General features: G+C 47.9%; 1 protein-coding gene across 1 annotated transcript in view; it reads left to right on the top strand.

Moving 5' to 3' along the window:
• The window catches only part of NCOR1 (nuclear receptor corepressor 1), a 187,637-nt gene that overhangs the window by 152,237 nt on the left and 7,610 nt on the right, over positions 1–27,790 (top strand). Inside the window, 13 exon segments of the mRNA XM_087924448.1 lie at positions 2,333–2,557; positions 4,304–4,510; positions 8,555–8,704; positions 11,494–11,625; positions 12,481–12,646; positions 13,971–14,479; positions 15,561–15,668; positions 15,671–15,694; positions 17,775–17,944; positions 20,522–20,745; positions 24,237–24,374; positions 26,397–26,539; positions 27,490–27,543. Coding sequence (XP_087780574.1) covers positions 2,333–2,557; positions 4,304–4,510; positions 8,555–8,704; positions 11,494–11,625; positions 12,481–12,646; positions 13,971–14,479; positions 15,561–15,668; positions 15,671–15,694; positions 17,775–17,944; positions 20,522–20,745; positions 24,237–24,374; positions 26,397–26,539; positions 27,490–27,543 — 2,250 coding nt within the window.

The following is a 27,790-nucleotide window of genomic DNA, read 5'->3' as shown; positions in this document are numbered from 1 at the left end:
CCTTCTTGTTTTCCTTCCTTCCTTCTCCTTGTTTTCCTTCCTTCCTTCTCCTTTTTCTTCCTTCCTTCCCTTCCTTCCCTTCCCTTCCTTCCTTCCTTCCTTCCTTCCTTCCTTCCTTCCTTCCCTTCCTTCCTTCCTCCTCCCTCCCTCCCTCCCTCCCTCCCTCTTCCTTCCTTCCTTCCTTCCTTCCTTCCTTCCTTCCTTCCTTCCTTCCTGTTTCCTGTCCTTCTCATTTTCCCTCCTTCCTACCCAATAGCACCTAGATTAATATCCAGCTTCACGGTGCTTCCCAGCCCTCTCTAAGCGGTTTATAGAGCCAGCCTCTTGCCCCCAACAATCTGGGTCCTCATTTGACCCACCTCGGAAGGATGGAAGGCTGAGTCGACCTGGAGCCAGTCAGAACTGAACTGCTGGCAGCAGGCAGAATCAGCCTGCAATACTGCATTCCAACCACTGTGGCCCTTCCTTCCTACCTTCCTTCGTTCTTTCCTTCCTCCCTCCCTCCCTCCCTCCCTCCCTCCCTCTCATTCCCATCTTCCTTCCTTCCTTCCTTCCTCCTCCCTCCCTCCCTCCCTTCCTTCCTCCTCCCTCCCTCTCATTCCCATCTCCTCCCTCCTCCCTCCTCCCTTCCTCCTCCCTCCCTCTCATTCCTTCCTTCCTTCCTTCCTTCCTTCCATTCTTTCCTTCCTCCTCCCTCCTCCCTCCCTCTCATTCCCATCTTCCTTCCTTCCTTCCTTCCTCCCCTCCCTCTCATTCCCATCTCCTCCCTCCTCCCTCCTCCCTCCCTCCTCCTCCCCTCTCATTCTTCCTTCCTTCCTTCCTTCCTCCCTCCCTCCCTCCCCTCCCATCTCCTTCCTTCCTTCCTTCCTTCCTTCCTTCCTTCCTTCCTTCCTTCCTTCCTTCCTCTCCTCCCTCCCTTCCTTTCCCTCCCTCCCTCCTTCCTAGCAGTAGCACTTGATATATCTGCTTCACAGTGCTTCCAGCCCTCTCTAATCAGTTTACAGAATCACCTCTGCCCCCAGCAATCTGGGTCTGTTTGCCCACCTCGGAAGGATGGAAGATTGGGTCAACTTTGAGCCTGGTGGGATTCCTGCCCAGCCTCAGCAGAAATAGCCTGCAGTACGCCTCTCCCTGCCCGGCAATCTCATTCCTTCCTTCCTTCCTTCCTTCCTTCCTCCCTCCCTCCCTCCCTCTCATTCCTTCCTTCCTTCCTTCCTTCCTTCCTTAGGGGAGGACATAGAAAGAGGAAGGGAAGGAAGGAAAAGGAAGACATGAGAAGGAACGTGAAGGGAGGGAGGACAGAGAGGAAGGGAAAGGAGAAAAGATGGAAGGAGGGCAGGAGGAAGGGCATAGAGGAAAGGAAGGAAGGAAAAGATGAAAGGGAGGGAGGAAGAAAGGAAGGAATGGGGAGAGAAAGGAAAGGAGGAATGGAGAAGGAAAAAGAGGGAGGGAGGAAGAATGAGAAAGGGAAAAGAGAAGGAAGAAAGGAAGGAAAAAGGAAGGAAGGGAGATAGGGAAAAGAAAGACGAAGGAATGGAAAGGAAAAAGGAGGGAAGGAAGGAAGGAAGACTGGGCATAAATAAACTGACAAGGGGGAAGTTGAAAAGTAATGTTTGGAAGTCCGATTTCAATGAAACATGCTTGGAACCAACTTCCAGAGGAGGGTAGTACAGTGGTGACTAACCTTTTGGGGCTCCTGTGCCAAAAATTCCAGCACCCAGAAGGCAATGCGTGCACACACACGCCGCCCACTACGCATGCACGGGCAATCCCCACCCACCCACCCACTCCGTCACCCCTTGCCTGCACTGCACCTCACAGCTGATTTTCAGCCAGTTTGAGGCCCTTTTCGGCCTCCCAGAGGCTTGAGGAAGGCTTCTGTAGGGAAAACTAGGCCTGTTTTGCACTTCGGTATTTCCAGAAAAAATGAGGATGGAGCCCATTTTTCCTGCAGCTCACTCAAGCCTCTGGGGGCGGAAAGGCCTCAAACTGGCAAAACCACCAAGATGACGCCCGGCGGTGTCGGCACAAATGGCTGGGTGCCACCTGTGGCACCTGTGCCATAGGTTCGCCATCCCGGAGGTAGTGATTCCATCAGATTAATAAACATGTTTGGGATAAACGCGTCTTATCCAATGACAAAATTTGCGAAATAAGTAAATACAATAATCATGAAATAAAATGATTAATGATAATAACAAAATAAAGCATAAAATCATACGGTAAGATAAAATCAAATGCCCGTAAAATATAAAATAATTCTCAGGGTCGCCCTGAGTTTTCTAGCAGCCAGAGCCACTTGCGTTCCCACAACTCGGGTCTTCTTTTGCAGGCAACCTTTCTTCGGGGAAGCCCCTGAATCACGAGAGGAAGTCCACTTTGACACCGACGCAAAGGGAGAGCGTCCCGGCCAAATCTCCGGTCCCGGGGGTTGACCCCGGAGTCACTCACAGCCCCTTCGACCCCCACCACCGAGGGTCGGGCCCCGAAGTTTACCGGAGCCATCTCTCGCCTCACCTGGACCCAGCCATCCAGTTCCACAGAGCCTTGGATCCCAGTACGTACAATTTTATTTTATTTTTTGCTTTTCGGTCGGGGGTCCTTGACTTACGACTGCAGTTGTGCCCCAGGTTTCCATTGTTAAGCAAGATGGTCATTAAGCCTCGCCCCCATTGAACGATCTTCCTTGCCACCGTTGTTAAGCGAATCGCCGCAGATGTTGAGTTAGCAACATGGTTGTTCACTGAATCTGGTTTCCCCCACTGAGTGGCGTCCGGGACATGGCAAACCATCGTAAACATGAGTCGGTTGCCAAGCATCCGAATGTAAATCCCTCGGCCGTGGGGATGCCACAACGGTCATAAGTGTGAAAAATGGTCCCAAGTCCCTTTTTTTCAGCGCCGTTGTAACTTTGAACGGTCGCTCAGCAAACTGTTGTAAGTTGAGGATTAGCCGTACAGAATAACTTGAGTTGGAAGGGACCTTGGAGGTCTTCTAGTCCAACCCCCGCCCCCCAGCCCCCCTGTGTCAGCTTTGGAAGCCATATTGAGACCAGATGCTCCCAAGCTGCCAGATTTTGAGCCTGGGAAAAGTGGGAGGGGGAGGATTTCTTGGAGTGTATGTAGTTAGACATAACAACATTCTTTTTCTAATTCAAGGTCATGTTATTTTGCGCATAAGTGAGGGGAAGTCCCAAGTTGGGATGGATGGTGACTGGGGCATGTGATGCCTTGATGGGTGCAGAATGTCATGCCCCTGGTGGAGTCTGATTCTGAGGGGGAGGTTGAACAGCTGACAGGGAGTGGGGGTGTGGCTCCGGTGGCTGTGGAAGACACTGGGGAAGGGCAGAGTCCGGCTGTGCATTCAGAGGAAGACCCAGACCCACCCACCCCCTTTCATCCTAGGGCACGCAGGGCGGAACGGAGAAGGGAGCAACATGGGTTCCGGGGGAGAAAAGGGCCCTGATTCCCTTCATTAGCTGCAGCTGGGGAAACAGGATTTAAGAAGGGCGTTTGCACACACCACCTTGCTGAAAGCAAAGCGTGAATTATCTTGTTTTATCAAGTCGTATCTGGGTTCTGGCGTCTTCCCAACTGTGTGTGTTTCATTATTTTTTGATTCTGCAATTCCTCATCCTGCCCTGTCTCATTAATGGCTGCAGCTGTGGTTTGTGTTGGGTTTTTATTTATCATTTAGATGTATTTTGGGTTCAGACCGAATTTCTTCCCTTTAAAAACTGTTCTTGGGAGAGTTTTTTTTTTCTCCAGCCGATGATCACTGGACATCGGGGGGCCAAGTTGGAGGAATTAAAGGGACTTTCCCAACTTTTGGGACTTGGTTGCTTTTGTGCCACGCCCCTTTGGGTCATCATACAGGGGATGGATTTGTAGTTTTTACTTCCGGCAAGGAAACCCGGAACTTTCCGATTCGGGATTCCCCAGTTGTGGCCGTTTGCTATCCAAAATAAAAGGAACCTTGAATTAGAAAAAGAACGTCTTACATTCCAAGACATTCCCCCCTCTCATTTTCCCAGGCTCAAAATGTGGCACCGTGGGAGCATCTGGTCTCAGTATGGCTTCCAAAGTTGACACCAAAGCTGCTCAAGTAGGAAGACCAGGGGGGAAAAAAATCCCCCTGTCAATGACATGTGACTTGTTTTGATAAGTCCCTTCTCTCCGTCCCCGTTGTCGCTTCAAACGTTCACTAAATCAACGGTTGTAAGTTGAGGAATAACCTGTAATATAAAGAAACGGTGCTTTCTGTCTCTTTACCTACTTAATGTCTTCTGCTCTTCCTCGCCCAGCGACCGCCTACATGTTCCAGCGGCAGCTCTCACCCACCCCGGGCTACCCCAGCCAATACCAGCTTTATGCTATGGAGAACACGCGGCAAACCATCCTGAACGACTACATCACGTCCCAGCAGATGCAGGTCAACCTGCGGCCGGACCTTGCACGAGGACTGTCGCCCCGAGAGCAGACTTTGGCACTCCCCTATGCAGGGGCGAGAGGTAGGTTTCCATCGCTCAAGATAGGCGTTCTACAAACCAGGTTAATTTAGAACAGGGGTGTCAAAACTCAAGGCCCGTGACCCAGATCTGGCCTGTGGGGCCATCCTGGAAACAGCAAAGGTGTCGAACTAAAAAAAATACTCCTTTGGTCTTTTGAGTTGCCATCAGAAAGGGAATGGGGGAAAGCAGTGCATTCCTTAAATGCTTCAGATAATTGCTAGGCAGCCGAAGCTGTTGGCGCGCAAGATTATGACTGGAGAGCATGATTGATGGCTCTCGGCTTTGGATGTGTCCATATATATGAGAAAGAGAATATACATCCAGGGGTTGGGGGAAATAAATGATGTATCTTAGTGTTGGCTGCACCCATGTGTTGTGGCTCGGGGCTTGGATTCAGCTCCTGTGACTGATATGAGTTCAAGTGAGGAGGTCATGGCAGAAAAATATGAGCCGGCATGGCTCAGTGATTGGACTGGTAACCAGGATGAGGAGATGGACGTGACAAAGGACGACAGACCTGATGTATTAGAATTGTCAGGACCTTTGACCTCCTCTGGGTCCTTATCTGATCAACAGCCGGGAATGGCTGACAGGGAAGTTTTGAGAGAGTCTTCTAGTGGAGATGAGAACTTGGAAAATTTGTGGTTAAATGTAAGGAACAGAAGACGGTTGAAAAGGCAAAATCAGCTGGAGCGAATGAGGAGAGCGAGTCAGTAAATTAGCACGTTGCCTCAATGAGTATAAAAGGACACAGCTGGGCTGGTACGTTTTGCCAGGAACAAAGTGACTATTTGAGTGAGGACGTTACAGCAAGGAGCTCTGAGGCTGGAGATTTATTGCCAGGACTGGTTTGCCGGACAGAGTAAAGATTTATGCTGTGGTTTCTGCCAGCCGTTATCTTGTAAGACTTCTTTCCGTTCGATTTAATTGTGAAACGGCTGCTTTCTGTTTTGTTCGTTGGAATTTCGAAGGGGAGTCATAACACCCATGTAACACTGATATGGCCAGTCCTGATAAATTATCTTTTTTTTTACTCTGAGAGATGCGGCTAGAGACTTGTGATTTGAATGTGGGTGGATTTGTCGGAGCCCTGACAGAAGGATCGGCCCGTGGCGCCTCTGCCAGTGAAAACGGAGCTGGTGAGGGGTGGACCGCGCACAGCCTCCCGTGCCTCATTTTCCCTGGCAGAGGGTGACCAAAACAACCTAAAAACAAAACCAAAGGAGAAACATTTCCCCTTTTGCATTTGAGCATGCAAAAGGGGACAGCAAAGGAGAAAGGGAAAGAGGAAAGACAAAGAAAAAAAGAAGGGAAGACGGGAAGAGAGCAAGGAAGGGAAAAGAGGGGAAGGAAGAAGAAAGAATGAATGAAGGGGGAAGGGGGGGAAAGAAGGAAGGAAGTGAAATGAGGAGGAAGTACCAGTAGTCTTAGGATTGTGGGTACATAAAGCTTAGTCCCTTTCCAAGCTAGTCCATCATTCATTGTCAACTCGTTTTGATGGTCCAGGAACCAAGGATCAGTCAATAGGGCCGTTTTCAATTCGGCAGTCAGCTTATCTTCCAGGTGTTTGGCGTTGCGGTTAGCTTGGGTTCTAGTGGTTACTTGGCCGGCCAATTGAGCATCTGAAATTAAGGCTTGTACTATTTCCTCTCGGTGGTTGTCAAACTGAGGTTTTCTGAACAGAGCATCCGCCAGTACATTTTTCCCTCCAGGGATATATTTAATGTTGAAATTGAATCGTTTGAAATATTGGGCCCAACGGACTTGTTTGGGCGATAATCTCCTAGGGTTCTTTAGATCAGTGGTCCCCAACCTTTTTTGTGCTGCAGCCCGGTACCGGCATCACAAAATCACCCGCGGCCCGGTACCGGCATCAGCACGCATGGCAAGGCGAGCCAAGCGACTGGCCAGCCAGCCGTCCTCCGCTTCTCCCCGCCACCTTCAACTCCTCCTTTGTACCTGTGTCGATGGGCTTCTCGACGGCTTCGGGATGGTCGCTCGGCTCGCCTTGCCGTGCGTGCTGAAAGAATCCTCGCGCCTTAGTTTTGTTCGAAGCCGCCCCGCCCCGATGAAACTAAGGCGCGTGGATTCTTTCAGTACCCAAACGCCGCTTTCTACCCAGAAAAGCTCACCGGAAGCACTTTTTCATCAAAAGAAGATGGCGGCGCCCAGCAAACCGGCAGCCCGGTAGAAATTGTTCCATGGACCGGTACCAGTCCAGGGACCAGTGGTTGGGGACCCCTGCTTTAGAGCCTCAAGGTTCTTATGATCAGTCCATACCTCAAAGGCCTCTGGCGCCCCTTCTAGAAAATGCCTCCAAGTCAATAAAGCCCATCGTACGGCGAATGCTTCTTTCTCTCAGACCGCTCTGCATCTGTCAGCTTTTTGGACACATAAGCGCAAGGCATCAGTCGGCCTTTAGAGTCTTCTTGCAGCAAAACCGCTGCTACCGCTATATCGCTTGCATCTGTTTGGACAATAAAAGGCTTGGTCGCGTCTGGGTGCTTGAAGATGGGCTCCGTTGCAAAGAGGCATTTAATGTCTCAAAAGCTTTCTGACAGTCCATAGTCCGATCCAGGGGTTGACTCGGCTTTGGTTTGCGGGGTGACGGGCCTGTTTTTAATAGCTCTGTCAACGGGAGGGCAACTTCAGCAAAGGACGGAATGAATTGTCTATAGAAGTTGGCAAACCCCAAGAAACTTTGAAGTTCTTTTCGGGTTCTCGGGGGGATTGCCAATCCAGCACCGCTTTCACCTTTCCTGGGTCCATTTCAATCCCCAGGTTGGATATTCGGTAGCCTAGGTAGTCGAGTGACTCTTTGTGGAATTCACATTTTGAGAGTTTCACAGATAATTTGGCGGCTAGAAGTTTTTCTAGAACCTATCGGACCAATTGAACATGTTCTTGCATGGTTTCGCTGAAGATAAGGATGTCACTACCTCGTGTTGTTCACCATTCAAGCGATGCAAGCCTTGTGTTCCCGCAGGCCATGTGGGCAGCACAGCTTTGTGTTCCCACACAGCCTGGATTAATTGCTTTTGGGTGGGGGGGAACATTTCTCTGCGGACCACCAAAATTTTCTCACGGACCACCAGCGATCCCTGGCCCACTGTTTGCCGACCACTGCACTAAACAAAGGCACTAAAGCACAGGAAAGACCAGGGATGGGCAGGCAGGCCCACATACTCGTCACAGAGAACTGGTTCACTGCCAGCTGATTGTCAGGATTCCAACAATCGCCCAAATTCAATCAGGATTCTTGAGCCAAACTTCAAAAAACTTCAAAGGATTCATTAGAGGCGACATAGTGGCCCTGCCCTGTCTGAAGCCAACTCTGGCCTACCTCATTCACAGTCCCCTGTGACCCTGTTTCCCCCCCCCCCCGGGTGTGTCATAAATCAGATTCTCCAACTGAGCACCTTCCTGGGTGTCATCAATCACGTTCTCAATTAAATGTATTTGCAGGCAAAAGCTCTGGTAGTTTAATTACAATCTTTTAAAGATAAAGAGTTGGAATGTACTTCCGCTTTCCAACTGTTCTTCCTGGTTTCCTTCCTCTCCTCCCCCCTCATTTTTTTAAAATGGCAACTACTAAAAGAGGCATAGGAATGTTTTATGAATTGACGCCAACATTTCCACCGTTAAGTAAGACAGTGATGATCTGTTTTGTGACCATCACAATACACAGGTAGTCGGTCAAGTTATGACCACAATTGAGCCCAACTTTTCCATTGCTAAGCAAGACAGGGACCGATCCGTTTTACGACCATCGCAACAGACAGATAGTCCTCGACTTACAACCCGAATCGAGCCCCAAATTTCCATTCGCTACGTGAGACAGTGGCCGATCTGTTTAAGACCATTATCCTGTCAGCGTTCCAGAAAAACTCAACTCCGATTAAAAACTCGTTTGTCGGAACCTCAAATCTGGGTCCTCGGTCCCCCCCTTTTTGTGTGTGTGTCGGTCGTAACTAAGCAAGCCCTTTTTGCTTTTCCTTTGGTCTTAATCTCTTGTTGGCCTTCATTCCTTCCTCTTTCGACAAGGAATCATCGACCTGAACAGCATGGCGCCCACCATTTTGGTGCCCCACCCCGGAGGGCCAAGCACGCCCCCAATGGAGAGGATCACCTACATTCCTGGCACTCAGCTGGCGTTCCCCGCCAGGCCTTACAACCCACCCTCCATGTCTCCAGGTAAGGGTCAGAAGGTGTGGGGGGCGCACTGAAGGAGGGACGTGCTGCTGGGTACAGGCCCAACGCAGCCGAGGGGATTTGAAGGGGCAGAGCGGGGGCGGGTCCCCCATTTCTGAACAACTTCAGCGATTCACTTTACAACCGTGGCAAGAAAAGTCATAAAACAGAGCTAGCTCAATTAACAAATTTCTCAGTTAACAACGTAAATTTTGGGGCTCACTTGTGGTCATATGTTGAGGACTTTCTGTATTATTTTTCTTTTATGTACAGTGAGAGTTTCTGCACCAAAGACCAATTCCTTGTGTGTCCAATCACACTTTGCCAATAAAGAATTCTATTCTGTTCTATTCTATTCTATTCTATTCTATTCTAGGTAGTCCTCTACTTATGACCAATCACTTAGCAATTGTGATGTTGCAATCGACCCCCCCAAAAAAGGTTGAAGGATTCCTTGACTTAACAATCATTCATTCTTTTTTTTTAAACAAATTTTATTGATTTTACAAAACAATATACAAACAAATAAAACATAAAATATGATGACATAAAAAATCTTTTTCTAAAAAAAACAATACAACATCTTATTTAAAGACAGAATTATTCCAAGTTATCACATTTCCATACAAACACAATTTAGTATATATATTCACCTTACCTGTTCATCTTCATTATCTTATCCCGAACTTCTCTTTATTACTCTCTTTCCTTCCATTTATTCAAATTATATCTCTTTAACTTTAGATTGTGTACATTTTTTATATCCATCTGTCTTATACAATTTCATTATTCTCTTCCAATAGAAAAACAGACAAGACATAAAACATAAAAACATAAAACATCTTTTCTGAAAGTTGCTTGATCCCGGGTTAAAACTCATCGTACAGACACCACTTCAAAAATCATGTTCCTTTTATATATCATTCCATATCTTATTACCGTTTTCCATTTTCTGTATAGCTTCTTCCTTTTTTTAACTCTCTTAGTTTTATTCTACTTATCTCAGTTCAAGTCATAATACTTGTCATTCTTTGTCTGTTCTCAACTATCCATTCATTTTTTTCTCTTTAAACAAAACTTCTCCTGTACACTGATTGGAGTATGACGCCTTTAACTCTTTCCCCTAACCTAATAATACTTAATATCACACATAACTTGTATTGGGATTCTGTTTAGCACATCCTAAAGTTACACAATATAGAGAGAAAAAGACAAAAAAAAGAAAGAACAACAATAACAAAGGAGCAAATTTATAAATATATAATATAGCTAGTACCCCTGTCAAAACCATTTTAATCATACATATTAATACTCATTTATATCTTAAACGTTTTAGTCTAAAAACGCCTATAATAACACAATCTTATGTACCTTACAGAATCCCTTTTTCAATTAGATTTACCCATTGTCTCTAAATGAATTTTGTTTCTTTAGATCTTGCTTCCCATCGTTGAGACTTCTCACCCCTTCCTTTCTCCCTTGCTAATTCTTTTCCTTACCCTTTTTACCCCTTTGTCTCTCCACCTCCCTTTTCTTCTTCTGCTTTCCCCCTTTCTGTTGTTTTCTAACCTTATATCCACCTTTCAACTCATTTTTATCTTTTTGGGTTGTTTTTTTAGGTTTTAAAAATCCCTTTTTTCTTTTCCTCTTTCTTCTCCTCCCCAAATAGGATCACATCTTCATCAAAGATGATTTCTTCTTTGTCCCAATTATCCGGCTGCGCAATCAATTCTCCATAGGAACGCACCGCCATTTCTAGAGATTGAAAAAGAATATCCAAAGTATCTTTCCAGTCTTGTTCTTCCTTTTTATATTTTGGATATTCAGTTTTGGATTCATCCAAGGATGATGCCATTATAAAGAGGAAAAAAATTTCCCAAAACAACCACCCGAGTGTTTTTAAACAAAGAAAAAAGATTTCCCAAAAGATCCAAAGTCACCAAACGATCCAGATAGACTATTTCATTTAGCACTTTTTCCCTTCTTCCATTTCTTTTTCTGGGCTTGCTATTAAATCACAAAATTCCAATTGAAATATGTCTTTTTGAAGTCTTACTAATGTTCAAATGGCTCTTTAAAATTCTAGGCAGTCTGCTCCTTATTTACAACTTCTACTTCAATTTTTTTCCTCTCCCTTCCCACTCACAGCAAAAGAAAATTTTTTCTTTAAATATTTAGAAATCCATATCCCTTTGGCATTAGCATAGTCTTCAGCATTTAGCATACCTTCAATGCGGGTTTTCCGATTTCTCTCAGAGCTGTTCCGTTTGGAAGGAGAGTGAAAAGAAAAAAAGTTTTCCCTTTAATATCCATTCGCTGCTTACTCAGTCTGGGAAGTGTGTCTTTAATAAGTATTAAATATCAGGATACTTTCACTGTTCCTTTGTCCCGGTCAGCAAAGATCACTTCATCCTTTCAACAGTCATTCATTCTTGATCGTTCAAAGATACACCAACCTGAAAAAAAGTGATTTGTGACCATTTTTCACACTTAACAACCGTTGCAGCATCTCCCTGGGCCAGTGATCAAAATTCAGACAAGCTTGACAACTGGCTCATGTTTACGACGATTGCAGAGTCCTGGGGGGTCCCATGATCCCCTTTTGTGACCTTCTGATGAACAGTCAAAGGGGAAGGCAGATTCACTTAAAGACCGGGTTACTAACTTAACAATTGAAGTGTTTCATTTAACAGCTATCTTGCTTAGCGACATAAATTTTGGGCTTTGTTGTCGTTAAGTCGAGGACTTAATCCGTCAGTTTCTCTAAAGCCCCCTTCTCTTTTGCTCTGCAGGGCACCCGTCTCACTTACCGGCCTCCGTGGTCGCCAGCGCGGAGAGGGAGAGGGAGAGGGAGAAAGAACGAGAACGCGAACGAGAGCGAGAGAGAATCTCGTCCACTCCCACGGACATCTACCTTCGTCCAGGTAAGCGCCGGTTGTCTCTTCCAGCTCCGTCACGTCCTTTAGGTTAGAATAGAAATTCTTTTATTGACCAAGCGTGATTGGACATGCAAGGAATTTGCCTCCGTGCATAAGCTCTCGTTGTACATACAAGCAACAAGCGATAAACCACGATCATAATCACAAAACACAATCATCATAGATCAGAATCATAATTAGAATTCTTTATTGGCCAAGTGTGATTGGACACACAAGGAATTTGTCTCCAGTGCATAACCTCTCACTGTACATACAAGCAACAAGTGATAAACCATTATCATAATCATAAAACACAATCATCATAAATCAGAATTAGAATTAGAATTCTTTATAGTCCAAGTGTGATTTGACAGAAAAGGAATTTATCTCTGATGCATAAGCTCTCACTGTACATAAAAGCAACAAGCGATAAACCATGATCATAATCATAAAACACAATCATTATAAATCAGAATCATAATTAGAATTCTTTATTGGCCAAGTGTGATTGTACACACAAAGAATTTGTCTCCAGTGCATAATCTTTCACTGTACATATAAGCAACAAGCGATAAACCACGATCATCATCACAAAACACAATCATCGTAAATCATAATCATAATTAGAAATTAGAATTCTTTATCGGCCAAGTGTGATTAGACAGAAAAGGAATTTATCTCCAGTTCATAACCTCTCACTGTACATACAAGCAACAAGCGATAAACCATGATCATAATCACAAAACACCTACCTATCTATCCATCCATCTATCTAACAGGCTGGAGCTTATTTTGGGGGTAGGTCCTATTTTCAGGGATCACACGGTATCCGCTGACTCCGTTTCCGCGCACTTTCCCCAGGCACCGAGCCGCCAGGGAAAGGAGGTAGCCACGGCTACGTCCGCTCGCCGTCGCCCTCTGTCCGGAGCCAGGAGCCCATCCTCCAGCAACGGCCCAGCATCTTTCAGGGCTCCAACGGGACGAGCGTCATCAGCCCGCTGGATCCGGCCGCCCAGCTGCGCATCATGTACGTCGTCTTTTTGAGTTCTCAGTGTTCCGCCTGGGCCGCCGCGGGTGGGTTTCCTCGCCACCAGAAGCGTCTCTAGGATCTCCTGGGGAGGGGAGGGGATTGGGGAAGGGCTGTAGGGAGGTCCAGGACATACGACACCAATGGAGCCTGACTGTTTAGAGTCGAACGTCGTGACGATCCTGATCTTTTCCCAGCCGTCGTACAGTGAATGCTGTGGTTGTTAAACAAACCCACTTCCAGTTTTCTGCAAAACCACTCCCTTCCTCCTTTTTTCCCCTCCTTTTTCCTTTTCCATCCTTCTTCACTCCCCCCTTTCTGTTTGCTTCCTTCCTCCTGTTCCCCTTTTTCCTTTTCCTTTCTTCCTTTCTTTCTCCCTCCCACTTTTTTCCTTTCCTTTCTTTTTCTTTCCTTTCTTCCTCCCATCCTCCCTTCCTCTTTCTATCCTTTCTTTTCTCCTTCTTTCATCCTTCCCTCTTTTCTCTTCCTTCCTTCCTTCCTTCCTTCTTCCTTCCCCCCTCCCTTTCTTCCTTCCTTCCTCCATCCCTCCCTCTTTTTCCTCTCCTCCTTCCTCCATCCCTCCATCCTTCCTCTTTATTCCTTCTTCTCTCCTTCCTTCCCCCTTTTTCTCCTTCCTTCTCTTTCCTTCCTTCCTCCCCTCTTTTCTCTACCTTTCTTCTCTCGCCTTCCTTCTTCATCCTTCCCTTTTCTCTTTCCTTCCTTCCCTCCTCTTTTTCTTCTTCCTCCCCCTTCCCTTTTTCTCCTTCCTTCCTTCCTCTTTTTGCCTTCCTTCCTTCCCTCCCTCCCTTTCTCTTTTATTCCTCCCTCCCTCTTTTTTCTTCTTTCCTTCCCTCCATCCCTCCCTCTTTTCCTCCCTCCCTCCCTCTTTTCTTCCCTCCCTCCCCTTTCTCTTTTATTCCTCCCTCCCTCTTTTTCTTCTTTCCTTCCCTCCATCCCTCCCTCTTTCCTCCCTTCTTCCCTCCCTTCCCTTCCTTTTTTTTCATCCTCCATCCCTCCCTCTTTTCTTCCTCCCTCCCTCCCATAGCGGCTCCTAATCCTGGATTTAAAGCCAACAAGCCCTGTAGCCGAGTTCCCTCTTAAATTCAACCCAACCGGGGCCTTTTCCCCAGAAGGGACCTGGTGGGTATCTTATCTGAGCTGCTCAAGCCCCCCACCCCTCACCCCTGATCTCTGCCTCAATCTCCCTCTTCACAGTTGCAGAAATTTTGGACAATATGTATAATCCTGGAAGATGTTTCTCTCTCTCTCTCTCCCTCTCTCTCTTTTCTCCTCTCTCTCAATCCTCCTTTCCTTCCCCCAACAGGCAGCTGCCTCCCGGTGCTCCCTCCATCACCCAAGGGCTGCCGTCCTCCCGCTACAGCACGGCCGCCGACGCGCTGGCCGCTCTGGTGGACGCAGCCGCCTCTGCTCCGCAGATGGAAGTGGCCAAGTCCAAGGAGGGCAAGCACGACGGTGGACGGATAGAGGAGAACCCGGGGCGCAGGTCCTCGGTGGTCAGCGAGCCGCCGCAGCCACCGATGGAGCAGAAGGCGCTGGATGGGGAGAAGAGGGGAGCCTCCGGTTACGGCGCCTCGGCTTCGGCGGCTTTCTCGACCAGCAAATCCCAGAACCTGCCGCCGTCGGCCGTCTACTCCGAGGCCGGGAAGGACAAAGGGCCCCCCTCCATCTCCAAGTACGAGGAGGAGCTCCGCACACGGGGCAAGACCACCATCACTGCCGCCAACTTTATTGACGTGATCATCACGCGGCAGATTGCCTCAGACAAGGACGCCCGCGATCGCAACTCGCAGAGCTCGGATTCGTCCGGCAGCTGTATGTCGTATTCCGTCCTCCAGCTTGGTGGTTTCTTGGGGGGCAGTTTTCTTTTTTCCTCACCTGGGTGATTGGTGGAACAATTTGGGGGTGGAGGACAGGCAGTCCTCAACTTATAGCGGTTCATTTAGTGGCTGAGGTTACAATGGCCCTGGAAAAAAGGTATTATGACCGTTTTCCACATTTATGACCGTTTTGCAACCTCCCTATGGTCAAAATTCAGAGGCTGGGGATCTGGCTCCTATTTAGGACGGTCGCAGTGTTCCGTGATCTCCCTTTCGCGACCTTCTAACTAGCAAAGTAATTAATTAGAATTCTGGGAGTTGGAGTTCACCTCTCTTAAGGTAGATTGGCTAAGGATTGTGGGAGTTGGAGTTCACCAATCTCAAAGTATGCCGGCTGAGGAATTCAGTGACTTCAAGTCCATCCAACTTAAAGCATCCTGGCTGGGGGATTCTGGGAATTGAAGTCCTCCCCTCTTAAAGCAGGCTGGGTGGGGGATTCTGGGAGTGGAAGCCCTCCCCTCTTAAAGCAGGCTGGGTGGGGGATTCTGGGAGTGGAAGTCCTCCCCTCTTAAAGCAGGCTGGCTGGGGGGTTCTGGGAGTGGAAGTCCTCCCTCTTAAAGCAGGCTGGCTGGGGGATTCTGGGAGTGGAAGCCCTCCCTCTTAAAGCAGGCTGGCTGGGGATTCTGGGAGTGGAAGTCCACCCCTCTTAGAGCATCCTGGCTGGGGATTCTGGGAGTGGAAGCCCTCCCTCTTAAAGCATCCTGGCTGGGGGATTCTGGGAATGGAAGCCCTCCCCTCTTCAAGCAGGCTGGCTGGGGGATTCTGGGAGTGGAAGCCCTCCCCTCTTAAAGCATGCTGACCAGACAATGCTGGGAGTCGAAATCTGTACAGATTAAAATTCCTAAAGTTGAGAAACTTAAGTTCCTACAGTTGAAACCTACCAGGTTAGGAAGGGGACAGTGTCTATTCTGTAATAAGATTGTCAAATCCTGCAAGGTTTCCTGGAATGAGAAGCAGCATAAACCTCCTTCTAAATTATAGTCTCTCTCTCTCTCTCTCCTCTTTCTCCTCCCCAGTATCCTCGTCTTCACACCGTTACGAACCTTCAAGAGACGCGATTGAGGTGATCAGCCCCGCCAACTCCCCTGTCCCCACTCAGGAGAAGATGCCCCCTTACCAGCAGGAGCCCCCAAAATGAACCCAGGAGAAAGTAAGTTTCCCTTGTGGGGGGAATTTAACTTTGTTCCCCCAAAAATTGGGCTGCCAGGATTTAGAAGGTAGAAATCCCAGGGCTCCAAGGTGTTCTAGTCCAGTGGTTGCCAACCAGTGGGCTGCGAGAAAATTTTGGTGGTCCGCAGAGAAATCTCACCCCCAGAGCACCCCCCCAAAGCAATTAATCCAGTCTGCGCAGAAACACAGGACTGCGCCACCCACATGGCCCGCGGGAACCCTCCCCGCCTACTCCTTACCCGGTAAACTTGACCGCTAAATTGCTATTTTTCCTTTTTCCAACCTTCATCTGTTCTGCTGCGCCGGGAGATTTAGATTAGCTAGGAAGCAGGAAATGGTTGGATTTCTTGCTTTCAAGCTATCTTTAGATCTTCGGCTCTGCTTTTAAGCACAGCCGAATCTCCCTTAGAATTGAAGGTTCTGTTATTCAGTGCAGACTCATGGCAAGCAAATTTTATGTGGCAGACTGAACTAGCAGATGGCAGATAGATAGATCACTGAATGAGTCTGTGAGCAACTCAATCTGCCTGCCTGCTTTGCCTGAAAAAATCAATATTTATATAAATATTTATAATATTTACATACAATCCATGTCCAGCCAGTCACATGACCACCAAGCCACGCCCACAAATTTGGCCACACCCACAGAACCGGTTAGTGGTCCCTGGGATCTAAAATTATGAGTTTGGTGATCCCTGAGGTCCAAAAGGTTTGCGACCCCTGTTCTAGTCCAACCAGAAAAACTTGGATACCATCCCAGACAAAGGGTTCTCCGGTGAATTTCTCTTCAGATTTGAGACCAAGCTACTTGTTTCCCCACAAACACGACCTACCCCAAAAATAAGACCTAGCTTGATTTTTACACAGGTGCCCAATATAAGCCCTCCCCCACCCCAAAATAAGCCCTAATTAAGATCCCGCCCATTCCAGAGTGGACAGGTAAAAATTAAGCTAAGGTGGGGATGGGGTGGTGGAGCCGCCTTACTATTTCCCTTTGGAGAGTTGTAGCTAGGCCTCGCACACCCCGACACCTCCCTGACACCATTTCTTCTGCAAGGCTGGGAAAGTTTTCCTGAAGGCCTCTATTGCTGATTAGAAATCTCAGGATCGATCCAGAGCTCTGTTATCCCCTGCAGAGGCCTTCAGGAAAGTCTTGCTGGCCGCAGAAGAAGAAGTTCCTGAAGGCCTCTGACCGCGAAAAGGAGGCCGGGGGCAACATGTGCAAGTGAGGTTAGTCAGGAGATGAGAACCCCCGAAAATAAGACCTGATGCCCTTTTTTGGTGGCAAAAAATAAACAAATTATAAGGCAGGGTCTTATTTTTGGGGAAACACGGTAGCTCCAAGAAATCTCATCTGCCTGGTTCAGGGGTGGTGATCAGCCTGGAGAAGGACAACCGTAACCCTAACCCAGTGGTAGCTAACCTTTTTGGGGCTCCTTTACCAAAAATTGTGTGCGCGCTTGCATGCTCCTTCTTGTGTGCCAGCATCCAGAAGGCAATGCGCACCCCTCCCATGCCTCCTACACATGTGTGCACAATCCCTATCCATCCCTGCTACCACCTTACTTACCTCACCGCTGATTTTGGCCCAGTTTTGAGGCCTTTTTTTGGCCTTTTAGAGGCTTGAGGAAGGCTTCTGCAGGCTTCTGCAGGCTTTGCAGGCCGAAAAATAAGCCTGTTTCGTCACTTCTGGTATTTCCGGAAAAACAGGAAGTGATGAAACGGGCCTAGTTTTCGGCCTGCAAAGCCTGCAGAAGCCTTCCTCAAGTCTCTGGGAGTCTGAAAAAGGCCCCAAACCGGCCCTAAATCAGCTGTGAGGCGCGCATGTGCAGTGAGGTAAATTTGCCCGCAGCTCGCAGAATGGGTCAGCCAAACCCGCGTGCCATAGTTTCGCCATCGCAGCTTAATCCCACATCCTCAATTTACAAGCCTTCTTTTAACAACGATTCAGAGTTGCAACACTACCGATCGTTCCCGACTTAAACAACCGCTCATTTAGTTCTTTCCCAGCCTGCTCCCCGTGTGCAAATCTCTCTTCCCCTTCCTTTCGGGCCACACAGGGGACTGCAGCCGCCAGTACGAAGGGTCCGGCCATCCTTACAGACCCGCGCAGGATTCGCCTTCGCCACAGCAACCTCCGCCCCAGCAGGCTCAGGCACCCCCGGCACCCCAGGCGGGGCCTCCACCCGTCCCGACTCACCGCGTGATCACCTTGGCCGACCACATCTGCGTAAGTTTGCACTTGGGGGGTCTCCGTGATTTTTTTTTTAATTTTTATTTCCCTGAGGGCTCCCTGAGCCTGGTGGTTTCCTTGCAGGACGTTTCATGACCCCAACTAGGTAACATCATCAGGGCTTCGAGGGAGAGGAGGTTTGTGGAATGGATGAGGAGAGGAGGGGAAGGACAGAAGGGGAGGGGAGGGTGGCAGGGGGGAGGGAGGTGGAAGAGGAAGTGGAGGAGTGGTGTTCTCTGAGCTGGGTTGTTTTCTTGCAGATGTTTCATGACCCAACTAGGTAACATCATCAGTGCTAGAAGGAGGTGGAGTTTGCTCTCTGTTTATACAGTATACAGCTGGCTTGCCCTGTCAGTGATGGATGTTTGTGTTCTCAGTGGACCCTTAATTAGACTATGATAGATAGATAGATAGATAGATAGATAGATAGATAGATAGATAGATAGATAGATAGATAGATAGATAGATAGATAGATAGATAGATAGACAGACAGACAGACAGACAGACAGACAGACATGATAGAGAGAGAGAAATGGATAGATGATAGATAGATGGATGGATGGATAGACAGACAGACAGACAGATAGATAGATAGATAGGTTGATAGATAGGTTGATAGGTAGGTAGGTAGGTAGATAGATAGATAGATAGATAGATAGATAGATAGACAGACAGACAGACAGACAGACAGACAGAAATGATAAGACAGAGAGAGAGAGAGAGAGATGGATAGATGATAGATAGATGGATAGGTGGATGGATAGATAGGTAGGTAGGTAGGTAGGTAGGTAGATAGATAGATAGATAGATAGATAATAGAAAATAGATTAGATAGATAAGATAAATAGATGATAGATGATAGATATAGAGGATAGATAGATAGAGTGAGAGAGAGAGATAATAGAGGATGGATGGATGGATAGACAGACAGACAGACAGAAATGATAAGACAGAGAGAGAGAGAGAAATGGATAGATGATAGATGGATGGATGGATGGATGGATGGATGGATGGATAGATAGACAGACAGACAGATAGATAGATAGATTGATAGGTTGATAGGTTGATAGATAGGTTGATAGGTAGGTAGGTAGGTAGATAGATAGATAGATAGATAGATAGATAGATAGATAGATAGACAGACAGACAGACAGACAGACAGACAGACAGACAGACAGACAGACACACATGATAAGACAGAGAGAGAGAGAGAGATGGATAGATGATAGATAGATGGATAGGTGGATGGATAGATAGGTAGGTAGGTAGATAGATAGACAGACACAGAGACAGACAGACAGAAATGATAAGAGAGAGAGAGATGGATAGATGGATAGATGGATGGATAGATAGATAGGTTGATAGGTAGATAGATAGATAGATAGATAGGTAGATAGATAGATAGATAGATAGATAGATAGATAGATAGATAGATAGATAGATAGATAGATAGATAGATAGATAGATAGATAGACAGACAGACAGACACAGAGAGAGACAGAGATGATAGAGAGAGAGAGAGAGATGGAGAGATAGACAGATGAGATGGATAGATAAATAGATAGATAGATAACTATCGAAGAGAATATTTGTTGCTCAAGGTTCAATTGAATCCCTATTGCTCTGTAGTTTCCTTGCAGACGTTTCATGACCTAACTAGGCAACACCATCAGTGTTAGAAGGGAGATGGGGTTGCTTTCTGTTTACAGTCAAGTGGCTTGCTCTATCAGTGTTGGTGGGGGTGTGATTTTTCCCCCCTTGGTGGTTCCTTAGTTAGTATTCCTGTTCTGTCCCAGGTTGAGCAGTAAACAGAGACCAAAACCCCCTCCCTTCTAGCCTTGATGATGTTCCCTAGTCCGGCTATGAAACGTCTGCAAGGAAACAGCCAAGCTCAGAGAGCAGCAAGGACCCCTCCCAGTTTTGACCCTGAGCTACAAATATTATCCTCTTGTTGAGATGCTAGAATAAAATAATATCGTGTGTTTTCTGCTTTGCCTCTTGCTGTCAGGATTCCGGCAGTTCCTCGCTTTTAAATCCCGAGTCTCGAGCCAAACTTCCAAAACTAAGCAGGATTTATTTCAGAATTAACATGTCCGGCACTGCCTGGGTGCGGCCGACTCTGAGGCACCTCATTCGCTGTCACCCTTGACCCTGGTTTCCCCCACCCCTGGGTGTATCGTCATTCATATCCTCCAATGGGACACCTCCATAGCCCAGAGTCATCCATCATGCTCTCCAGTTAGAACTGTGCCCTGCAGAAACTTCAGTCACCTAGTTACTATCTTTGAAAAAAACATTTACGGAATGCAGTTTCAATTTCCAAGCTGCCGCACTGCTCTTTCAAAACCCCTCTTCCCCCACCCCCTTTCTGTTGGCAACTCTAAAAGGCCCTAGAAATATTTTTTGAGTTGACGCTCGAGTCTTGCTGGAGTGTTGAAAAGGAAAGCAGGCTAACAGGTGATTCATTCCTCTCTCTCTCTCTCTCTCTCTCTCTCTCTCTCTCTCTCTCTCCCCTCTCTCTCTCTCTCTCCCCTCTCCCTCTTTTTATTGGGATCTGTTCCTTCCTCGCCCAGCAAATCATCACGCAGGATTTTGCCCGCAGCCAGGTCTCCACCCAGCCTTCCCTTCCGACTCCCACCAGCACATTCCAGACCTCGGCGCTGACTTCTGTGTCGACGACAAACCGGGCCAAGGCTTCGAACCGCTACAGCCCCGACATCCAGGTGCAAGCCGCCCCCCACCAGCGCCCGGGATCCCGGATGTCTCCCGAAAACATCTCTGAGAAAAGCAGGGGAAGGTAACCTCTTGTCTCTGGTCTTTCAGTTCCCAGGTTTTCTTCTTCTTCTGTTCCTTTCCTCCTTTTATCTCGTTCTTTTGTTCTTTCTCTTAACTTTGTATTTCCTTTCCTCGCTCTTTCCTTTTCTCCTTCTTTCCTTTCACCCGCTGACATCTCTCTCTCCCTCCCTCCCTCCCTTCTTTCCTTCCTATTTTAATTCTTTCCCCCTTCCCTCCTTTCATTCATTCCTTCTTCCCTTTCTTCCTTCCCTTTCCTTCACATCTTATTTTCCTTTTTTCTAATTTCCCTACTTCCCTCCCTCCCTCTTTTCCCCCTTCCTCTTCTTCCTTCCCTCCTCTCTCTCTCCCTCTCCCCCTCTTTTTTTCCTTCCTTCCTCCCTCCCTCTTTTTTCTCCTTCCTTCCTTTCCTCCCTCTTTTTCTCCTTCCTTCCTCCCTCCCTCTTTTTCTCCTTCCTTCCTCCCTCCCTCTTTTTCTCCTTCCTTTCCTCCCTCCTTTCCTTTCTTCCTGTTCTGCTTTTTACTTTTTATTTCTCTCCCTCCTCTACCCCCTCTTTTTCTCCTTCTTTCCTTTCTTTCTCCCTCTTTTTCTCCTTCCTTCCTTCTTTCCTCCCTTCCTTTCCTTCCCCCCTTCCCTTCCTTTCCTATTTTCCTTTTTACTTGTTTATTTCCCTCCCACTCTCTTTTTCCCTTCCCTCCCTCCCTCTACCCCTTCTTTTTCTCCTTCCTTCTTCCCTCCCTCTCTCCCTCCCTCCCTCTTTTTCTCTGTTCTTCTTTCCTTCCCTTCCTTCCAATTTTCCTTCCTTCTCATTTTCCTTTTTCCCTTCTTTATTTCGCTTCCTCCCTTCCTCCTTTCTTATTTCCCTCCCTTCCTCCCTATTTTCCTCCCTCCTTCCTTCCATCCCTCCATCTTTAGAACTTAGGGCCACGGCCACCCCTTCCTACCGGCCGTGTGTCTGCCCACCTTCCTGTGGCCTTTCCCCCCTCAAAGCCACCCTTTGACTCTCAGTCATTTAAAGACCCTTTTAGAGTCGGATTAAAGACCACCTACCTTACAATTTCTTCTTTCGGTTCCTCTGTGTTTCAATTCTGGGGGTTCCCCCCCCCCCATTCTGGTCCTGTACATTTTGGGATGCATTTAAGAGAGATGATTGTCTGTGTAATAATCCTAGCCCCTTAGTGAACCTCTTGGGAATAGAAATTGGGAGTGGAAGTTAACGCAACGCCATGAACAGCCAGGCAAATCCTAGTTGTGCATGTTTGGTAGTAAAACCAGGTGTCAGAAATGTCAGCGGTTGGATCAGTCATAAGAAAAATTCCAGTAAAAGAAACGAAGGACAGCGACACAAATAATAATTCTTACTTGTAAGGTTCAGAGGTTTATTTCATCAGCAGTTTGGAACGCGAACGGCCATCCTAACCCAACTTCACAACCCATCGCAATGGGGTCCATTGACATCAGGGGTGGGATTCTTATCGCTTCGGACCGGTTCTATAGAACCAGTCGTTATAATTCTGCACAGTTTGGAGAAGCGGCAAATCATGCCCCTACCTGGCTCACCCCTCTCCTCCCAGTCAGTCTTTATCGCACATGCGCAACTTCGCGCGTATGCCCGACATTGCTGACCGTGTCCTTACCTGCCCAGTCAGGTGTTTGTTTTTTTTCCCCTCCTGATGATCCTACGATCACCTGTGCCGGGATTATGGCTTCGCCCAGGAAGCTTCCCTGAGTCCCAGGAAGGCAAAACATAGAGGGATTAGGAAGTGATGAAACGGGCCTAGCTGGAGGTATCAGCGGGGGGAGATCTGTTTGGGCCCAGGGGTTTGCCTGGCTTGTGGTGTGGAGATTTTTTTTGTTTGTGAGTGCAGGCTTCCAAATAACGTTGCTACAACTTGAAAAGCACAACTATAATGACGTGGGAAAATACCCGAACAAAGCTGAATGCCATACATGTAAGTACCCGCGAAAACTTAAGAAAACATATATATATATATATCTATTAGGAAGCATGAATAGAAGAGATGATTCCACCAGACTGTCAATCATTTGGAAGCCTGCACTCACAAACAAAAAAATCTCCACACCACAAGCCAGGCAAACACCTGGGCACAGACAGATCCGCCCTGATACCTCCAGCTCAAACACACCCCAACCAGGCACCCAGATGAAACCTAGCTTCCTAAACAATGATAGCTGTCCATTTACTTGGAGCCAAGCTGCACTAAAAGCCTCCAATACAGGAACACAATGTTGCCAGCCAATCAAGACACAAAAAGCCACAAAACAGACAGAAGATATTAGAAACACCAATCAAGCAGAACACAGCAAACTCCAAGACCGATAAACACAGACCAAGACTCCCAACCAATCAGGATGAAGACAAACCCCATTCTGGCACAGCAGTAGGCTAGCCCCAAATTTAAAACTGAAACAACTGTAAAAGTCTGACTCACAGACGAACACAATACAGAAGCCTGATGATGGCAGATGAGATTCTGCCGAAACGTTGCTACAACTTTAAAAGCACAACTACAATGACGTGGGAAAATACCCGAACAAAGCTGTTAATCATACATACTAGGGCTATCCACAAAATAGATTACGTTGCCTGTAGCAAGAAGGGGCGGAGCTATCGGCATCTTGCTCATTCAGTCCGCCGCTCAGTCTGCATCTAGTCATGCTAGTGGAGGTTCGTATCGCTGCCTGTTATTTCACAGCAAACATTTGAAGTGTGCTGCAATTGAAAATCCCGCGAGTTGTGAGGTGCGATCAGTGATAAGGTTTTTGTTGGCAAAAACCATAAACCGATTGAAATTTTTCGCAACCGTGTGAAGTGTACAGGGACATCATCATCACTGAAGGTGGAGTGCGCCAATGGTGCATTAAGTTTAAAGATGGCCGAACTACGGCACTCGAGAAGTCCTGAATGCTTTTAAGTGGGAGATTTTTCCTCATCCGCCCTACAGCCCCGATCTTGCACCAAGCGAAAGCATTCAGGACTTCTCGAGTGCCATAGTTCGGCCATCTTTAGACTTAATGCACCATTGGCGCACTCCACCTTCAGTGAGGATGTTGTCCCCGTACAGTTCACACGGTTGCCGAAAAATTTCAGTTGGTTTATGGTTTTCTGACAACAGAAAACTTATCACTGATCGCACCTCACAACTCGCGGGATTTTCAATGGCAGCACACATTTCAAACGTTTGCTGTGAAATAACGGGCAACGATACGAACCTCCCACTCGCGCGACTAGATGCAGACTGAGCGGCGGACGCACAGACCAAAGATGGCCGCGCTAGCTCCCCCCACTTCTTGCTACAGACGAAAACGTAATCTATTTTGTGGATAGCCCTCGTATTTTTATGGTGCAATCAATCCTTAACCTTTCCTTTTGGTTTATCCGACGGTTTTCAGTTTGGTGGGATCGGGAAATCCCGTGTTCCAAATAAAATGTGTGGGGTTTTTTTGTGTGTGTGTTTCTTGGTGACCTCAAGGCTTGGGAAGTCCCCCGAGAGAAGCCACGTTTCCTCGGAGTCGTACGAGCCGATCTCGCCACCCCAGGCGCCAGCAGTCCACGACAAACAGGACAACTTCCTGCTGCTCTCGCAAAGACCAGAGCCTTCGGAACAGAGGTAACTGGGGTTTGTGGGTCAATTAACCGGTGGAACCCCTTGCTTCCAGAAATTGTGGGCCCTCCCTTCCCTGAAGGTTTTTAAGAAGACTGGACAGTACCTTGACTGAAATGGTCTAGGGATGTGATGGTGAACCTTTTCCATGTTGCGTGCCCAAAGTGCGCTCGCATGCGTGGCAGATTACCTGACCAATCAGCTGGCTTTGCGAGGGCGCACACGCATGCGCAGTGGGGGCGCTTCCGGGCAACCTCTCGTGCGCTGGCAGAAGTGGCTCTGCGTGCCACTTCCGGCGCACGTGCCGTAGGTTCGCCATCACGGGTCTAGGGTCTTCTGCTTGAGCAGGGGGTTGGACTAGATGACCTCCAAGGTCCAACAGAGTTGGAAGGGACACACACACACACATACATCTACACATACCAGACACACTGCAAGAAACAAGGACATGCATTCCATTTCGTGACTGCTACGATTGTCGGCCGAGCAGGGGTAAAAATAGCCAGAGAAATGATCGAAGCCTGGGACACAAGCCCCTTGTTAAGTCAAAGGATGTGCGGATTTACTATCAGCTTACCACACACTTAGGAGCTGAAGGTGCAGCAGCACAAGGAAACATCAATGTGTTAACAGCCCGCCACATGGTCCTAATTAACAACTAAAAGCCACACACAACCAGGCACCACATAAATACCATGTTTCCCCGAAAATAAGACCCTGTCTTGTATATATATATATTTTTGGGCCACCCAAAAAAGGCGCCAGGTCTTATTTTAGGAGGATATCATCTACTGACTAACCTCACTTGCGCGCGTCGCCCCCGGCCTCCTTTTCGCTGTCAGAGGCCTCCAGGAACAGCGTCTTCTGTGGCCGGCAAGGCTTTCCTGAAGGCCTCTGCAGCCGATAGGATCGATCCTGAGCTTGGTTCTCAGCTCCTTCATGAAAGCTTGACCAGCCTTGCTGGCCGCAGAAGAAATGGGCCGGCAAGGCAGGTGTCCGGGTGTGCGAGGCCTGGCTACAATTGTCCAAAAGTAAGTAGTAGCACAGCTCCACCCCCATCTGTTGTGGCTCCGGGCTTGGATTCAGCTCCTGTGACTGATATGAGTTCAAGTGAGGAGGTCATGGTAGAAAAATATGAGCCGGCATGGCTCAGTGATTGGACTGGTAACCAGGATGAGGAGATGGACGTGACAAAGGACGACAGACCTGATATATTAGAATTGTCAGGACCTTTGACCTCCTCTGGTTCCTTATCTGATCAACAGCCGGGAATGGCTGACAAGGAAGTTTTGAGAGAGTCTTCTAGTGCAGATGAGAACTTGGAAAATTTGTGGTTAAATGTAAGGAACAGAAGACGGTTGAGAAGGCAAACTCAGCTGGAACGGAGGAGGAGAGCGAGTCAGTAAATTAGCACGTTGCCTCAATGAGTATAAAAGGACACAGCTGGGCTGGTACAATTTGCCAGGAACAAAGTGACTATTTGAGTGAGGACGTTACAGCAAGAAGCTCTGAGACTGGAGATTTATTGCCAGGACTGGTTTGCCGGACAGAGTAAAGATTTATGCTGTGGTTTCTGCCAGCCGTTATCTTGTAAGACTTCTTTCCGTTCGATTTAATTGTGAAACGGCTGCTTTCTGTTTTGTTCGTTGGAATTTTGAAGGGGAGTCATAACACCCATCCCTCCCCAGCTTAATTTTTACCCCTCTACTCTTGAGTGGGAGAGATCTGAATGAGGGCTTATTTTGAGGGGCTAGGGCTTATATTGGGCGCACATGTTAAAAAAAAAAACCAAGCTAGGGCTTACTTTCAGGGTAGGTTGTATTTCCAGGGAAACGGTATTGCATGTATTTATCCCTGTTGATTTTGGAGGTGGAGACCTCGCGTGTAACGTGATTTTAATGTATGGCGATTCGCGTGCTTTCAAAGGGACAATAAAGTTACTCTATACCCTCTCTATCCTTTTCCTCCTTCCTCCTCCCCGCGTGCATTTAATTCTTTTCTCCTTTCACCTCCTTGGCTCACACACAGGACGGACTCCCGTTCTCCGGGAAGCATCGCCTACCTGCCTTCCTTCTTCACCAAACTGGAGAGCACCTCCCCGATGGTGAAGTCGAAGAAACAGGAGATCTTTCGCAAGCTGAACTCGTGCGGGGGAAATGAATCCGATATGGGTAGGAGGTCCTGTTTTTCCGCCCCCCCCCCCTTCTTTTTCACTCCCTTCTGTGGGGTCCCGGGTGCTCTCTGACCTGGGTTGCTTTCTCGCAGACGTTCAAGAACCCAACCAGGGAACATCATCAGGGCTGGAAGGGAGGGGGGTTTGAAGGTGGGGGAGGAAGAGGAAGAGGGGAAGAAGGAGGAGGACTGAAGGATCCTTGGTGCTCTCTGAGTTGGGTTGTTTCCTCACAGACGTTTCAGGACCCAGCTAGGGAACATCATCAGGGCTAGAAGGAAGGAGTTTGCAGGGAGGAGGAAGAGGAGGAGGAGGAGGAGGGGGAGGAAGAGGAGGAGGAAGGAAGAGGGGAAGAAGGAGGAAGACTGAAGGATCCTTGGTGCTCTCTGAGTTGGGTTGCTTCCTCACAGACGTTTCAGGACCCAGCTAGGGAACATCATCAGGGCTAGAAGAGAGGAGGGTTTGCAGGGAAGAGGAAGAGGAAGAGGAGGAGGACGACGTCTGTGGGGTCCTTGGTGCTCTCTGAGCTGGTCAGCTTTCTTGCAGACGTTTCAGGACCCAGCTAGATAACTGATTCCTGAGATTGTCCTAATTAAATCACGAGCCTGGAGCCAAGCTTCAAAAAAAAAAAACTCAAAAAAGATTTATTAGGAGTAACATGCCGGCATTAACCTAAACGAAGCCAACTCTGGCGTACGTCATTCACAGTCCCCTGTGACTCTGTTTTTTCCCCACCTCCCTCCTGGCTGTGTCAGATTCTCCAAGGAGGCACTGCAAGATGTCATCAATCACATTCTCCAATAAAGGGATTTTGGGGGGGGGGATTTCATAACCCGACTAGGGACCATCGTCTCCGGCCCCAGCGCAAGGACCGTTCAACCCTCAGCTACAAACCTCTTAGCTTTCTCCCATCTCTTCACCTGTGTCTCTTCCTTCTCTCTTTGTGAACAGCAGCTGCTCAGCCTGGGACGGAAATATTCAACTTGCCAGCAGTCACCACGTCAGGTACGGACTCCGGAAACAATGAGGCACAGCGGGGTCTTCCCCCCCCGCCCCCCCAACAACTCCCACCCACCCCGGCTCTTTAAATCCCTACGACATTTGAGTGGGTCACTGACCTCCTCTACAAATTAGCGGAGGCCACCAAGGCTCTTGGAGCCACGATTGGACTACGGGGTCTATCCTCCCCAGCCAGATCAATCCGGCAGTCCTGCTGACTCGTCCCCAGCAGCTTCCTTCTGGGGTTGCTCTG

The sequence above is a fragment of the Pseudonaja textilis genome, chromosome 1, assembly GCF_049901715.1.
Source record: "Pseudonaja textilis isolate UNSWEBS1 chromosome 1, rPseTex1.2, whole genome shotgun sequence".
Taxonomy (NCBI): Eukaryota; Metazoa; Chordata; class Lepidosauria; order Squamata; family Elapidae; genus Pseudonaja; species Pseudonaja textilis.
The sequence above is the reverse complement of the archived record's forward strand: the minus strand, read 5'-3'. Positions and strand labels throughout refer to the sequence as shown.